This window comes from Seriola lalandi, unplaced genomic scaffold, assembly GCF_002814215.2.
Source record: "Seriola lalandi dorsalis isolate HSWRI2012SDOR001 ecotype SW California unplaced genomic scaffold, Sedor1 jcf7180002054609, whole genome shotgun sequence".
Classification (NCBI taxonomy): domain Eukaryota; kingdom Metazoa; phylum Chordata; class Actinopteri; order Carangiformes; family Carangidae; genus Seriola; species Seriola lalandi.
The window spans coordinates 969,236-986,334 of NW_019525162.1; the positions used below are offsets into that span (position 1 = coordinate 969,236).

Consider the following 17,099-nt stretch of genomic DNA (forward strand, 5'->3'; position numbering starts at 1 on the left):
CTTGTGTGTTTGTGTGTATGCATGAGAAAGACATCACGCATTTCCCTATAAGGTCCTCTAGAGAAAAAAGCTCAATGAACAGCCTGTTGTTCCTTTGAGTATTTACTATATAGTGTTTGTGGTATTTAATTAGTGAGTCTAGTTAATGTGATGATCGTAAAAAACTTGATTCCACAATTTCATTAAAAACATTATTAAGATTAATGTTGGTAAATGTTTTTAATTGTATAATCAAAGCAAACTCAACAAGGATTAAAATACTACAACTCTAGAGTTTGTATTACCATAATATGCTGTTGACCATACTAAACCATATACATAGATGCACGTTATCTGAATCTAAACAACTATTCTTGCTTTTCTACAACTTTACAGAGAAGAACTACAGTTAACAGGGAAGCTTGACAAACGCAGATTTATCAGAATTTCATTTTATTTATTCTGACTGATGTTTTATTTTCAACAGTCTCTTCAAATAATTACGTACTTTTCGGTTTGATTTTAATGTGTTTTTTTTTTTATCTTAGTTTATGTATACATACTTTTCGAGTGAATATTATATTTCTAGGGGAAAAAAATAGAAGACTACAATTTCCGTCACGTGATTGAAAAACCCGGAAATACAATGTCTGCTTGCTGACGAGATGTCTTCATGGTTGAAAGCTACAGTAGAGACGTTATTATGAAGTGGAAAACGTGTATTTTTTTTGTTGCTTTCATGGTTTTGAACCCCGGCGTTTGAATAACTGACATCGTTGATGTAAAGCTAAGCTGTCGATCTAGCGCCAGCAGCAGCGTTTGTTTTAATTCATGGACAAAGACAAGTGTACCGACATTGTAAGTAAGCGACCCCGTTATTTGATTCAGCTAAAAAGATATAACGTCACACCGGTCTGTTTTGAGAGGAGCCACTATCTTTGGTCACTTAAATTCACTGTCGGCCCACAGTGACCTGGATTTTCTTTTACCGATATAGCAAACACAGTCTATATGTGCAGCTGCGATGCACGATCTGCACTCATGCTTTCTGTGCTTCTTTGCAGCATGGTCCATGCTCCTGGATGGAGATGCATCAGTACATCGGTGACCTTATCACATCTGGAAACACCTCCAAGGATCAGCCAGATGTGCTAAATGCAGTGTGGGGCATGACTGGTGGTGACGCTGTTGCTCTGGGGTTCAAAGGTCCTTCACTTGAGCCTCTACCACATCCTCCACTTGCTCAGGACAAGACAGGGGCAGAGCCAGGCCGGCACATCCAGCCTGGGGCAACACAGAGCAAGGGAGACGCCAGACACAGAAGAGAAGGTTAGAGCTCACAACAGGGATTGTTTCACTTATTTTCTTGATAAAAAATCTTAGTATTCTTTTCATTGTGATTCATGTTTCCTTTATGTTTAGATTTGCATCATGCCTGTACCTGCCCTGGCTGCCCTTACTCCTCTTCCCCACCTTCCTTTGAGACTTTAAAACCCAGACAGTCTTTGTCCTCACCGCCATGCTCCGATGGAGTATGCCGCCCCAAAGACCTTAGCAGTACTGCTCCAATGAGCCTCAGTGTGTGCCTACCGGACACCACTGAACAAAGCAGCACCACTACATCTGAGTTGGAGACCGGAACGTCCAGCAGACTGCAGGGGGAGGATGCGGACAGAGGGTCTCAGAGCCCAGACCAGAACTCAGAGACTACTCCGTCCAGAATGTCCTCAGGCTCCTTGTCCACTCTCTCCATGTTTCCCTGCTTGTGTTGCCACCGTGGCCTCCAGACGTGCACCCAGATCCTCGGCCACCAAGACAGCACAGACTCCCCATTTTCTCACACCCATGCACATCATCACTTTCATCACCACCACTGCCCTATAACCTCTTGTTTTTCCTGTCCTCAGCTTGCCCACTCTCACTCCTCTCAGCTCTCTGGTCCTTTTCCCTGCTTTCCTTGCCAGCGCTCCTTTCCTACCTGTTCTCAGGTCTGCCACCACCAGAACAGACAAACACAGCAACAAGAGGAGAGAGGCAGGGCATCTGTGACCATGTTGTCGCTGCATCCTTGTATGCACTGCTCTGCTTCCTTTTCAAGACCATCCCAGCTACTCCAGCACCAGCGCTCTGAGCATGCCCACAAACCGTCTGGTTTCCTCTGCACAGAGTGCGGCAGGGCCTTTAACTCGCACAGCAACCTCCGCATTCACCTCAATGTGCACACTGGTGCCCGGCCCTACACCTGCTCCGACTGTGGGAAGAGTTTTAGCCAGTCAGGGGCTCTGAAGATCCACAGGCGCATTCACACAGGAGAAAGGCCATATTCTTGTGGATTTTGCGGCAGGGGGTTTCCCCATCTAGCAGGGGTCCGGGCCCACCAGAGGACCCACACTGGAGAGAAGCCCTACCGCTGCAACCAGTGTGGGAAATGTTTCACCCAGTCTGGAGCTTTGAAAATCCACACCCGTATCCACACAGGAGAGAGGCCCTTTATCTGCAGCCTCTGTGGGAAAGGCTTCTCTAACCGCTCCGGGATCCGCTTCCACTCCCGCACAGTCCACGGGCTGACTTCTGAACATGCTGGAGAAGCTGGAGCTGGGGTTACATATCGTGGAGCAGCAGGCCGTGGCTATCCACCTGGGCATCCCAAGACTTTTCCTTCTGCCAGTGTTGGCCTAAATACACTTAACAGGCCAGATAGCGACTCACGTACAGCTCCGAACTCCAGAGATCCTCCTGCTTCAACTGCTGCTCAGTCTGAGGCAAGAAACCCTGGCAGTAACAGAGAGGGCCTTCTGTATGCATGTGAAGACTGTGGCCTACGTTTTAAAGATGCCCCGTCCAGGAACAGACACCAGACTCTGGTGCACTACTCCTCTGATGGGAGAGAGGAAGAAGGGGGGGCAGAGGAAAGAGTTAAGCACAAATGAGAGAGTCTGGGGTAGCAGCGCAAAGGGAAGGAATGTTACAATGGTTTTAAATGTTAAAATTATTTTTTGCGGAATACATTCTGTTGGTATTATTCTTGTCAATTAGGAAAGTCTTGGAAATTGCACTACTTCTTTTTGAGCTACCATACAGACTCAAATTGACTTATATTTTGAAATACAATTTGATTTGTCCTACCTTTTGTGATTTCAAGGAGAGTCTGATTGATACAAAATGATTTGATAGAAGTTCATACCTCAGACTGGTTGATATTTTTCTATATTGAGGTATCCAGTTGTCTGTTTGTGCAGATTCACAACTGCTACTGGCTTTAAGTGTATCTTAAAGTAACCTTAAGCACATCACTGCTGCAATCACACACACCAGGCCAACTTCTGAAGTATTTTCAGTAGTTTTATTGTGCCTTATCCAGCAGTGGAAGAAGCTGTATTCTCCTTGTTGTATTATAGCGAATAAATTGCTAAATGTGGCACCAAATAACTTGTCAATGCATTCCCAAAAGTTACAATTTTTGAGGGTCAGTTTTAGATATAATGGAGGACTATTTGCAACCTGACCCCTAAACTTACTAAATTCCTTATAACAGGAAGTACAATTTTCTTACTTAAGTACAAATCTATTTTGTATTTTGCGTGATCAGTGTGAACAAGAGCAATGCCATTTGTTTATTTAAATAATGTTAATTAGTAATTTCACTGTTTGAGACCTATATTTTCCATATAAAAAAATCACAGAAAATCCAGTGGACTTTGCATGGCTTTTAAATGTAAGTAAAAAGAAAGTTAAAGTAGGGAGTAAAGAGTTAATTTAACTTAACTGTGTAAGTGTATTTCACGTGTGAGAAAGTTGCTGTAAAGAAGCCCAATAAGCAACAAGAAGGCCACACACTGGCATCTTTCTTTAATATGGTTTTCTGGCACTCTCCTCTCTAATATAGGAGGTCTGTGAACACCCTCAGAGAAAAAGTAGTCTCTTTTGAATTTGGTCGAGTTGTATGTGTCTTGCTGTAGGGCATTGGAGTAGGTTGAATCACAGAGGCATTAGTCCATGTTAAGTCCTCCATCGTTATAGAAGACTGTTGTGCCTTTCTGTGTTATAATATAATCCAAGCATTTATTTTAAACCAATCTTTGATTACTTTACTATGTATGTTAGAAATGAATGACGGTCATCTAAGGAATGAGAACCGGCACACAAAGTACGCAATCCATTATTGTTAGGTGTTCAAAGAGAGCCACCTAGTGGTTAAATATGATCATTACAACATATTAACCACTTAGTTACAGTGTATCATTTATAGTGCTTCTTAAATGTTTTTTTTTTTTTTTTTTTTTACAAAAACATGTTGAAATTGTACATTGTGAAGACAAGTAACATTCATTTTTTTTGCATTAACCTGTTAAATAGACTGAAGCATACATTTCTGTATGTATTTCTGAAAGTGCAGCTTGTGATTAAACATTACATCAATAAACAGTATCTCTGAGACACGACTGAACCTGGATTTTCTTTGTGCATCACAGGATATTTCCACTGTACAACTACATACTTCCTGGGAGAAAATATCTGTGTCCATATGGCTCTCAGATTATTCTGTACTCTGAGTAGTGTACCCTGATATATGCATAATGGTCCAAAGTGACTCCTTACTGGAAGTTCAGCTCTGTCAGCATTAGTACACTCTGGACAACACTGTCCAGCTGAGCGTCCACTTGAGATCACTCCAAGTGGTCCTCTGGTCCCAAAGCACATTTTAGAATCTTTTTTCTGTGTGTCTAAGCTTGCTGTGCTCACAAAGGCTCCTCGTATGTGTGCTTCATCGGTAAGGAGTCACATGACTTGGGCTCAGCGTAGACCACGCTGACTGGTCGTGGGCCACTAGCATGTAGAGCAGGAGTGCAGTAGCCGTTGGACAGCACCCTGTGTGAGGGGCAGTCATACTGAGCGTGGCTGGATGTTGTCCTGGCACCAGTGGCAGGTGCTAGTATAGCAGGTCTGTGCGTATTGTTGTGAAGCATCCCTGTCAAAGTCTGCAGGTTGGACTCGGAGAGCTGCTCACTGAATGGGGTGGCATACTCTGGTTCTGGGGGAAGTGGCTCAGCATACTCTGGCAGGTTGCCAGGAGTGTCATAATGGTTCAAGATGAAGGGGGTGGTGTAGCCCTCATCTACGGAGGGTCTAAATGTCGACCCAACCTTCTGTCCAATAGCTGCAACAGCAGGCTCTGCATAGTCTGGAATGAATGAATAGATGAATTAATTAGTCTGTTTTTCTCTTCATCTGAGATCCAACAAACACTGGCATACTATGTGTAACAGATGAAATCAGAATCAAAAACCATATCTGTTTTTTCCCAGATATTTACCTTACATATATTACATAAATATATTTGGCCAATTTGTGTTACTGTCAGCTCTGAGCAGTTGCCAGGCAACCAGCGGGGACTCCAGGAAGTTTTTGGTCCCAGCCAAGAAATAAACTGGCACATATCCCCCTGGAAAGTGGTGCAATGTCATTTTTACACTTAAGTTTATGTATTGATTTAACAGTTGTAGAGCTGTGGAAGTGGACAGAGTCAGGCTAACTGCTTCCAGTTTTTGTGCTACGCTAACCTGCTGCTAGCTGTAGCCTTAGCTGACATATTCTCATCTAACTCTCTACAAGAAAGCAACTCAGCAAATGACACTTTATAGACTCTTTAAGTTTCTGTAAAAAATTTCCCCAATTACTGAAACTTTCCCCTGTATTTACTCAGCAGCGGTGCAGATTATACCACTACTGCTAAATTCCAGATGATAATTTATATGAACTACTAATCCAAGGACGCGTAACAACATAGTTTTGTGACAGAAATTGTACTCCAGCAATTTGATTTAGTAAAAAACGGGTAGGGACATCTGACGGTAAACTCAACAAACTTGCCGCTGTGTCCCGCCCTCAGCACCATCTGACTGGCTAGACGTCACCAGTAATAGCCTATCACACTGAAGGCTGCTGTGTACACAGCCGGTCACAGACTAGAGCAGCTGCGGTTAAGGAGTGGACCCGCATGTCGCAGGTAAGACAGCAGACATCACTGAAGTTATAATAAACATCACAGTCCTCTACACTGAAGTCACAACAACACCACACTCTGGTGAACAAGTTTATCTGTTGGTTCAAGACACAACGAGAGAGAGAGAGAGAGAGAGAGGAAGAGAGAAGCTAGCGCTAACTGCTAAGCTAAAGCAACTAGCTGATCTGAACAGCATGTGAACAACTGTTGTTGAATTAGTTAAAGTCACTAAAAGGAGCAGAGAGCTCTGGGTGCTTGAGAAGAACTAGTGTAAGTTTAAATGTACAGCGGGTAATTAGTCACTGTGACTAAGGAAAAAGCAAAATTGATGGTGAAGCGGTGAATGCCTGTGAAGCAAAGGAAAAGATTAGCAGTAAGTTGTCAATATGGCAGTAAATGTACAGACCAGTGTGTCAGTTAATAAATGCTGCAGCTTCTCAAGACCAATAAAAGTCGCATGTTGTTTCCCCAACTGCTGGAAAAGTGAAGGGTATTAGCATTAGCAAACATCTCCCTGAGGCTATGTTAACAGTACGTTTTTGGCTGTTATGTAAGTAACGTTAATCAGCTGCTTGTCATTACTACCTGCATGTCCATTAGTAAGATCCTCTGCCAGTAATTAAAGCACAGCCAGTGCGCTCCACAGGGTAAGGCAAGCTACTTCTAATCGATGCAGTTATATTACCGCACGTGAACGTCAGGTACAAGCTTAGACTAAACTCAAATTTGTCCTGTACACATACATCTTGATAGTTGAATCATATTTAAATTTTCAGATGAGTCTATTAAACTGGTTGGTTAGGAAGAGAAAGGAGGACCATGGAGGAGCTGAGGTTAGTAAAGCAAATTAGGGATGCAAACTAGTCACCTTAAGATAATGAAAAGTTTCTTTTATATTTTAATGTAAAAATGCCTACACAGAATGGAGTCAATAAAAACGCTGGTAACATGTTGCCTATCTAAGTGCTAAAGTGTGTTACTAAAAAAAAAGACCAGTGGTGCAGATGGTAAATGTGCATTTCATTTTTTGATATTAATTTCTACAGATAAATAAAAAAGCTATGAATTGAGACACAAAAGACAAACATGAATAATCCTATATATAATGATACTATGGTCATTTAATTTGAAGCTATTCTGACTCGCATGAATATGGGCTGGGGTCGTATCCTCGTGGACACCGGCACAACAGCACCGCTGCAGAAAATAAATTCTAGAGGGAACAATGCAGCTCTTATTATCATTTATGTCATTGTTTAGTGGTCACTTTCTTAACTTGCAATGGAACATTTCATCATCTTACTACAGCTTGTTCCACATATTTTTTATATCCATGTTAACAAGGCACTCCTACAAAAGACTTTAGTCTTGTTTCCCCTGTAAATAAAAGTTCTATTCTATCCATCAATGTCACCTAATGTTCTTATCGAATTAAAACCAGGAGTATAATCTTTAAAACCATTTAATTACTTGAGAGTATCTTTAAATCTTTTTTATCTGTGTGATAAAATTATTTCTAAACTCAAGGTTCACTTTGTTGGCTACTCCCAAACTTTCCCAGCCCTCTCCACCTGCTGAAGAATGCTGTGAGATGCAGCTGAAAGCTTTGGGATTAGCCACGCAATCGAACCTTGAGCTTAGAATTTTTTCAAAACCAGGTGTGAGTAGGTATGTCAGAAACACTTTTACTGTTTTAGTTCTATATTTTTAAGACTCTTTGAAGACCCTTGAAGACAGCCAATATGTATAGGAAAATCAGACATTTTATGAGTTTTAAAAACGTACTGGTTCATCCCCACTAATACTCCATTACTGTGATGAAAAATGTTATTAAATGCGCATGAAAACATTAACTGCACAGTAGTATCTTTTAACTAATGGGAAAACTCATTTGCCTCTTGCATCTTCTGCTGTGATTTCAGGGAAATGCTTTTTGTCTACTCAATAGCACTCTCATACCAGACCAGTGTTGAGCCCCTGCATGAGCTGCCTTGCCAGCAACAATGTCTCCTCTAATAACAGGGACGGGGGATGACAGTGAAGCACTCAGACCAGACCAGACCCTCCGCTTTGCCCCAGCAGCAGAGGCTGTGGTGTGGGAGGCCTAGACCCTTACTCAAGAGTCCACAGGGAGCCTCAGAGCCAGAACTATTTTAATTAGACAGGCTTTAGTGAGGGCTTTGATTGTCTTAGCATTGACCCTCTGTCCTGTTTATCACTGGACCTCTCAGTGAAGGGCCCCCTCGCTGGGGGAGGGGATGGGGGATTCAGAGAAGGTACTGGTGGTGGTGGTGGGGAGTAGGCTGAGCACTCTTTATCGTGCTCCAATTAAAGGGTCTCTTTCAGAGAGGCTCCGTGGACCAAAGAAAGGAATGTTTATACTGCGACTGGGTGATGGGCTGAGCCAGGGCAAAGAATGGACAGCCCGTGGAGAGAGCTGTTTGCCTGTCAGGCCTGGCATGAGCTCCTCAAACTGACCACTGAAGCCAGAAACTGTTCAAGTGGGAAAGATGGAGGAGGGAAAAACTTGAGACAACCATTAAACTCTGAATGGGCTCTGAAAAAAGTAGCAAAAAATGCGCAGGAGCAGATGGTTACTTAAAGAAAAAGTTGCTGTGGTGTTAAAAAAGGAAAAGTCATAAAATATTTCTATGAATTCTCACCATTGAGAGGGGGGCTAGGTAGAGCGTCATGGACATTTCGCTCCAGAGGGTAGGAGATAAGCTCTGATTGTGGGCAGGGCAGACTCTTTGCCTGGAAACTCTGACAACCTGCTTGACAAACAAACAGAGTCAGAGGCTTTTTAGCAGGAGATTATAAAATGGAAAATGTAATAGAGCCCTTGACTTACTTTCGGGTAAGGAGTACTTCATTTGTGAATCTTTTTTTCTGTATGGAGGAGATGAAGAAGAAGCATTTAGTTACTGAACACATTAGATTACATTTCCGACATTTCTGTGCTATGACTACTAGTGCGTCACCATTAGATGAAATGAAATGACTAGTCGATTAATCCATTGCCAGAAAAATAATCATAAAAAGATAATCACTCAACAAAATATCTCTGGGTTTCAGACTTTTGGTCGAACATAATCATAACCATAGACTGAACAGTTCCTGAACACCAAAAATACTTAGGCATGAACAAATAATTACCTTTTGTACATGTGTTTTAAAATCTATTTCATAAGACCATGTGAAAAATGTATCAAAAAATAAACCATATTCATAAAGTACACAACAGTATATATTAAAATATTGTACCTTCGCTTCCACCAGATTCCAGCCAACAAACAACTGCCGCACATTATCAACCCCAGTACCACTCCCACGGCCACTATCACTGGCTGACTGGTGCCTACAGGAGGGTAAGTGTCAGAGTAAGTAAACAGTTGTACAGGTGTCAGGAAGTAATGCAGTTTATTGCAATGTACACAACGGTGAATATGAGATTAAAGGACAATTGGAATTGTTTTTACTGATGTGACAAGTATCCTTCCCCACACAGAGTGGTATTAACTTTCATTGTGCATATAGATGAATTAGAAGGTGATGCAAGTTCATACTCAGTTTTGTTTCCACTAACACTGGGCCCTCTGCGGGGGTGGGTGAGGGGCTTGGGTGTGGTGTACCCATGTTAACTTTGATGGACGGAGATTCTGTGGGACAAGTAGCAGCACAGCAAAACTTATAATGAGGAATTCTCAACTGCTAAACAAATCATGTGAACAGATTAAGTTGATTGGGGGTAAATCGGAAGACTAGTAGTTAATGCCTACTTCCAGTTGAGCGGGACCTTGGTGTCATCTTTGCAACAGGACAACCCAGGACCTGGACCTGAGCTGAAGCTCTGCCATGCCAGTTCAGTGGCTGTAGCCGAACAAACCGAGCCACCACAGAGGGAAACAAGCTGTTGAGAACCCTGAGGTGGCCATCAGTATAGGACTGAAACACCTGGGAACCATAACAACCAAGTTACTCATTCACAGAGGACACCAGGAAGCTTACAGTAGAAACTCAGTAGCCGCATAAGCTCAGGAGTGTTGGAGCCTCATTAAGAACCATCATCAAGCGAACATCAGAGAGTCCACTGCAATGCATACCTTTTTTTCTCTGCTGAGAGCACCTTTGTAAAGCTTCCAATTCTTTCTGTCCTTGCTGAAAAGAAGAATGAAGGATTCTGTGTAGTACTCGTTTGATCCCATTGTTATTATTCCTGAGAGAAGAGAACACAATGGTTTTTTTTTTTTTGGATCAACATGAATGAAAGTAGTTCCACACAATGCAGAAAAAACACTGTGGAAATTAATAAAAGGATATGCTTTGTTGAAATTAGGTACGAAATGAATTGTAGTGAAGTAAACATTTAGAGGATAATGTCAGTGAGATATATTTTCTTGCTTTCAACAAATTCCATGAAAAGACCAAAACCAACAACACATTCAACCTGTCAATACTTCCTGAAGTTTTTTTTTTTTAATGCACATTAATTTCCTAAAACAACTCAGCACTGTAGGTTTAAGCAAAATTTATGTAAACAGGAATAAGAACTGTATTTTCTGGGTACTATTTCCAGGATTTGACACACATTTGGTGTACTAGCAAGTATTTCCAGCAGCAGGATAAGTGCATGGGATTGAATCAAAATGAATTACTATAGTCATGTTCATCCTAATGTCGGACCATGTTTCCCGATTGCAACACTGTGACTCAATTATGTGTTTTAGTTTTTGGGCAACAATGGAAGTCAATGGCTCAGAGGAATAACTTAATGTATATAAGGCTGCACCTTTCAGTCAGTTCAATTCATTGTTGGTATTGGTCTTTTCAATAAGAAAAACATTGATTATTACCAGACTTATCCTTTAGACAGCTTCATTTAAATAAGCATATTTCTACACACCAATACAAATTTTCTATTCACATTCTCAACAAACCTGTGATAGTGCGTCTATCACTCAGCTCCAGCTCCAACCACGGGCTGGGATCGTTACTGTCCGCTGCCCAGGGTAGGAACTCATGACTAGAACCCATGTTTCGGGAGGACCAGAACATTCTGTGCTCTTGACTGTTTATGTTCCAGAAAGATGAGGCATTAAAACCAGAAACAGCCAGGATGTCGTTGCATTCTGTTGAGAGACCAAAGGAAAGGATACAGTGATGAAAATAGTTCATTATGTAACCCAGAGTGTTTTTACATATGGTAACACACAAGTCATTTATACTTTGCTGCTGATAATTTTTTGCAGGCTATACAGACTCTCTAATGAAGAAAGAATTTTTTTTTTTATACTATAGTGGAAGGAATGGAAGATTATGAAGGGTGGGTGGGAAAATTACACATCAAAGATTTAAAACATGACAGAATGGCTGGAAAAATGGACAGCAGGAATATAGATACTATATTGCTTGTATTAAATTGGCTCAAACATGCAAATACAGTGATTATATCATTTAAAATCTGCAACATGTGGTGATAAATGTCTCATCTTGCTCATACCTTGGCTAAACAGCAGCTTCTTTTCAGATAATGATCCCCTGTCAAAAGAGGATGGTTGAAAGGTCAGTGCATCTACATAATCAAATACAAATCAGGATTTCACTAAACCCATTTGGAGCTCACTGGCAGCCACTGTGATATTACTGCTATCACTCATTTTTAATTTTTGACTACAAATAACAGCAGACACACATTTTAGAAAGGATTCCATTGGCAAAGGTGGATTCATAGAGTGTAAGACTTCTCCCACGAGTCACAGCGACACGACCTCCCATATTATCAGATGCAGCTCCAGCATGGATAGCAGACTTGCACAGAACTGAGGTCTGTGGAAGAGGGGAAGTATTGAATATTTTCAGAGATGAGTTTAATTTAAATAATCTAACACAGATTGGCTGAATGAAATGTGTTGTACTTACATCTCTGTAACCATGTTCAGAGTTACCCCACACGTCCCCTGTGACATTCTTACATCCAGCAGGGCAGTACACACTGAAAAACAGTAGAATAACATGTGAGAGACACTATCGTACTGAAACAGACTCTATTATGGGAAATGAAGAGGTCAACCACTTACCTGAAATGCTCTGAACTAAAATGAGATCCTCGTTGCAAACAAGAAATGAGATCTGTAACAAGAAGAAGAAAGACAGATGTTAAAAATGAACACTCGTGAGAATAACTTTTATTTAATAGTACGGTGTGAGACCCAGTATCTCAGGCTTACATAATACCCACTCACTCAACAACACACAAACAGATTCTGTGTGAGACAGTCTAGCATGCTCTGTGTGCTAAATTAGGGGATGAGCGGTCATCGCTGTTGATGTGACTAAGCCCTTTGTTACTGTGACTTTGTCACAGTTCACGAGTACAGCGAATGGTCCTCGTGTGATCACAGTTAACAGACAGTGGTTTGTATGTCTGAACACAGGCTTAGCTCCAGACGTTGCTGGATTTCATAAACAACTCAAACACAAAAACAGGAAACTATGATACATACTGTACAGGACAGATTACCTCATGTAGAGAAAAGGAAACTATCTCTAAGTATAGACTAGCATTCAAGTCCACACGCTTATTAAAATCATACACAGGAGGAACTTTAACGTTTGTATTATTTTGTGATTGAATCTAAATGATCAAGAAACATTAGATTTGTAGTTCAATCCCTAAATAAATGTATGTATAGACATGTTACAATCTGTTTTTGCACTGGTAGAAAGAGAGTGAAAATATGATCTATATGTGGACTTGATAGCTGCTAGATCAACAGCCTCTAGGCTGAGATGCCTTATGGCATCTAACATGGGATGGGAGTGGGCTTGCAGTGGTTAACAGGCTAATGAAGAGGAGGGGGAGAGGAAAAGAAAGCCAGCCACTCCATGCAACAGACTGAGGCCTCAGGCCTCATTCCATTCTGCCTGAGAGAAGGAGTTTCACTCCTACTTTCTGAGCAAACACGCCAGAGCAAAGATAGTGATGGAGGATGAATGCCAATAAGCAGTGACTCATGCACTTACAACCACACATATGTACACATCAACACACAAGTGCACATAAACATGGACAAATATTAATTCAGACACCCGTGTTATGATTACACCAGTGTAAACATGGAAATGGGCACACAGAAATTCAATTCAAACTACACATCACAAATTTCAAATTTCAATTTCAAATGTGAAGATATGTGCTCTACATACACAATAACAACACAATTGTAAAAACAGCTGGTAATGATCATCATTCATATACTCATTATAATTAAACAAATAGCACTTACATAGCTTACATTAGTGTGTACAAATTACTGTCATACCTGAATACTGGTCTGTGGCATAGGACAGTAGAAACCCTCGTCCAGAGCGGTGTGGGCCTGACTTGAAGGTTATTGTCACTTCATTGCTTTTAAGTGACACATTCTTCTGCGATGCATCAAGCTTCCCACACACTGGACCTGTGAATACGCAGACCCATAAAGTATATTTCTAAAAGAAAACAAGCTCAAATGTAGCACAACTGTCTGCACTGTAGATTTCTTGGAATAGGAACATGTCTATTTCCAGTCCTTAATAATGGCTGTAGATGATCTGAGTCAATCTCACCCCACTAATGCTTTACTGTGTAGTAAACAGTAGAGCCATGTTGACTGTCACTTGGAAAATATGCATGTACGAACAGCTACGTAACAAAGAAAAACAAAATACAAATCACCATACAGGTTCTGTGGAATCCAATAGTAAACACCAAGGGCAACTTAACAGAATATTTAAATCACTCAACCTTCATTTTAGTGTGTTGTCAAACTTTTATGCCCTCAAGACACGACTTGATACACCTGGTTGGAAAACGTTCATGTGTCTGTTGCGAAACTGGGTTTGCCTAATCTATTAATGTGTCAATGTAATGGCATGCCCTGTGTGTATTACACAGTCATGGATGTGAGAGCATCAGTAATGACATGGGACATCAAAAAATCTATCAACAGATATTTCAGAGAGGAGCAATAGGTACACACGAGAGCCGATCCATGATGTCCAAAAAACATGATGATCGGACATAAACATGAAATACATTAAAAAACACGGTGGAGAGGCTTACCCAGACTGGGTTCCCCATTCTTGTCTGTGATCACAACAGAGCCATTGCTGCAGCCAGGACTGTTCTCAACATCAAAATCCCCAAACAGCAGTCGCAGCGTGTGGCCTTCTGGCACACGAAGCCTCCACTTACACCAAGTGTTACTGGGGTAGGTGCCTGGATAGTTCTGAGAGGACAAGGTGCCAGACTCCATGCCCAGCAGTGTATGTCCACAGCCATTACCTGAAATAAATACAAGTACAATAACAAGGCTGTGACAAAAGAAGGGGACAGTTCATAGGTAAAATTCATCCTGCAGGATATGTTTAGCTGATTTCATTCTAAAATGAGACTCAAACCACTTGCTGTTCATCCAATCTGCTCTTTAAACATAACTGCACAAACTGAAGAGTGACCCTTCAGATTTTGTGTCACTGTTATTTAAAATGTCAAAGTCAAAAGCAGCCATGACAATTTTCAATAGCACAAGTCAGAATATTCACACTGCTTGTTTTGTCTGATCACAATCCAAAACCCAAAGGTATTAAGTCAAATATTATAGATGATTAAAATAACCAGCAAATATTCACTTTCGAGAAGCTGCAACTAGCTAATTATTGGGATATTTCTCTTTTTTATGCCTAAACTAGTGCTATCAATGCTGTTTACAGGCACTGACTAATGCAGTTGGTAAATATCAAAGTATTTTTAAAAACTTATATGTTTCACCTCTGAAACAGCTGTGAGAAGAGAGGAGTTATCAGCTGAGCACCTCAAGCTTAAGCAAGGTAAAAATCCCACAATCGCAGACAATTTCATCATTAGTTCGCCTAATTAAATACACTTGGGGCTTTTTTAATGCCCCGTTTCAGGACAGATGAGTAATATGTCTATTCTGAACATGCACAGCAGACCAGGGCGTGTTTATACTCTTCTGATCATAACTGTGAGATGACAACTGCTGGTGTAAGAAGTGCTCATCTCCAAAAACTATAACCTGTACATTGGATATATGGATATATTGGATGTTCTTGAGAGCAAAGGCAAGAAAGCTGATCAAAGGTTTGTTATTTTTCTAAAACTATGAATTAGTTTCCTTATGAACAATGTTTGTTGAATGTTGATACATTACATCCTCTGACCTGTGGTTGCTGTGACTAATGCTAGAACTGGAATGGAAAAACACAAATATTTAGATCGTCTAACATCCCTGTGGGTCACAGAAAATAAATGAGTCAATTCCCACAGTGGTCACACAGAGATAAGTGCTATTGGGGCTGCAGGCTCAAATCCTACTCCTAAAATGTCAATTTCCGAGAATGGTCAAAACAAAAAGGGCACCACGGTCCATCCAAGCCTACACATCAAGCCTGTCCGTGTCTTCCATATAAGGCTCCTGGAGATTTGTTGAAGGGAAACCAGAGGATAACCTTCCACTTACTGTGTCAAACACATCCTGCATCACACCAGCTGTTCCCCTGTTTCCCGTCAGCTCCTAATACCATAAACCTTTGGATGTTATTGCCCCTCCTCAAGTCCCCAAAGGATTCCCTGGAAATGCCACAGCGACATACTGTAACTGTGGGCAACAGACCGTGGATCTGTCACCTTCCGGTGGGAGGCCACAGTGGCAGCAATGCTGGGGAAGTTCTGGGTGGCCGGTAATCTTCCCCTGTTCACTGAACCCTTTCACCTACAGTCTGTCTCCAGGCCAGTCTGTGTCTGGGTTCATGCAGTGAGGGATATGTGTTCAGCCTGTTCTGACCAGTTCAAAAATTCAGATGGTGAATTACAGAAAAGTGGAGTCAAACTGGGTGGCAGGAGAGCAGACAGTCAATCAAAAGCACCCCGGCAACATTGTTTTGCTGGCAGGTCCTTACAGGTCCACACTAGCAGACAGGATGTTCACCTGTGCTACCTGTCACTACACTGCCTTATTCTGTCTTGTGTGTCAATCACAACATTTCAACACAGAGGCTAAAATGTTTCCCCCATTCCCTGGCCCCACCAAAGCCCTTTGCATATTTCCAAGTAAAGTAAAAAGTGATTCAGAATAAATAATTGACCCTGGACTTAATCATCCTCTGCTGTGAGGAAACCAAAGGCCCGGAGACAGTCAAAAACAACAAAAAAGTTCTGTGGTATGGCGTGTGATAGTCATAGTCTGCGGGGCCATAAATTGGTTTTCTATTTGTCTATGGTCACAGTGATTCATACTGCACATGGACTTGACTGCTGTTTTAAAAAAAAAAAACCGTGGGAAAGGTAAGCTTATAGCTGGGATCAGTAGGTAAACATGGACAAGGGAAGAGTATGTCAAGAATGCTGCCATGACATTACATGGTCGACCTTTGCACCTACTTCAATTTGACATACAGTATTTATCCACTGACCTAAACACACAGACTAATGTAAGTTTCTTGTGGTTCATAAAAGTAGAATTCACATCAGAACATGTCAAAGCTGTCAGCAGTTGTGTTTTACAGGCTTAGCTAGCTAATAGTGAAGTTAGCAGTTGCTCATGTAAAATTCAGTAGATATGACTGATATTGACTAGCTTAGGTAGGATGCACGGGATGTTTTAAAACCATTTGGTCACTGGTGCTCGTCGCCAGTCCTTTTAAAACATTTCACTCCGTAAAAACATACAATTAAATTAAAATAAAATGGCAAATAATCTGTTTTAGCTGCTCATGACCGTAAGGTTAGTGGTAGGCACACAAGATATTTGAAATAAAGTCTCGTCACAAAATGTCAACAAAATAGGCTTTTTCTTACCCTCCTGCCCGTGAACAACTAAGGAACAGACGCTAAAAGTGAACCAGAAACCGGTAATGAGAGACTTCACAGCATCCCCGATGTTTTCACACTTAACAAGCATGATTTCCAGAGCTCTGCGTAGAAAAAGTAAGGTGCAAGCCCCGCAGGCTCGAGGCTCTGCCTTCAGTAAAAAGTTATAGTACAAAGTACTGCATATTTACTATTGGCCACGGGACGTAAACTCGACTTCTCATTGGTTGTCCTGGAGTGCCA

The 17,099-nt window shown here is 41.3% G+C and overlaps 2 protein-coding genes and 1 long non-coding RNA gene across 5 annotated transcripts; 2 read left to right on the top strand and 1 right to left on the bottom strand.

The window, feature by feature from the left end:
• The first annotated feature begins 627 nt into the window (after positions 1-627).
• LOC111664969 (uncharacterized) lies at positions 628-4,421 on the top strand. Of its 2 annotated transcripts, none has more exons than XM_023419803.2 (3): positions 628-841; positions 1,044-1,308; positions 1,402-4,421. In XM_023419803.2, the coding sequence occupies exons 2-3, from the start codon at positions 1,062-1,064 to the stop codon at positions 2,907-2,909; spliced, it is 1,755 nt and encodes a 584-aa protein (XP_023275571.1). In that variant the 5' UTR covers positions 628-841; positions 1,044-1,061; the 3' UTR covers positions 2,910-4,421. The 2 variants fall into 2 exon arrangements, with proteins under 2 accessions (XP_023275571.1, XP_023275570.1); XM_023419802.2 differs by having other exon boundaries at positions 628-837.
• On the bottom strand, positions 3,814-17,024 carry LOC111664968 (discoidin, CUB and LCCL domain-containing protein 1). Of its 2 annotated transcripts, none has more exons than XM_023419801.2 (15): positions 16,845-17,024; positions 14,088-14,309; positions 13,306-13,443; positions 12,061-12,112; positions 11,903-11,975; positions 11,676-11,809; positions 11,484-11,521; positions 10,921-11,112; positions 10,087-10,199; positions 9,763-9,937; positions 9,550-9,642; positions 9,248-9,341; positions 8,835-8,872; positions 8,647-8,754; positions 3,814-5,161 (listed from the first exon to the last, which is right to left on the bottom strand). In XM_023419801.2, the coding sequence occupies exons 1-15, from the start codon at positions 16,945-16,947 to the stop codon at positions 4,719-4,721; spliced, it is 2,016 nt and encodes a 671-aa protein (XP_023275569.1). In that variant the 5' UTR covers positions 16,948-17,024; the 3' UTR covers positions 3,814-4,718. The 2 variants fall into 2 exon arrangements, with proteins under 2 accessions (XP_023275569.1, XP_087033704.1); XM_087177578.1 differs by having other exon boundaries at positions 8,647-8,757.
• On the top strand, positions 5,932-11,420 carry LOC147818371 (uncharacterized). Its single transcript, XR_015438031.1, has 3 exons — positions 5,932-5,986; positions 9,263-9,351; positions 9,802-11,420. It is a non-coding gene; the product is annotated as an uncharacterized LOC147818371 (long non-coding RNA).
• Positions 17,025-17,099: the final 75 nt, after the last annotated feature.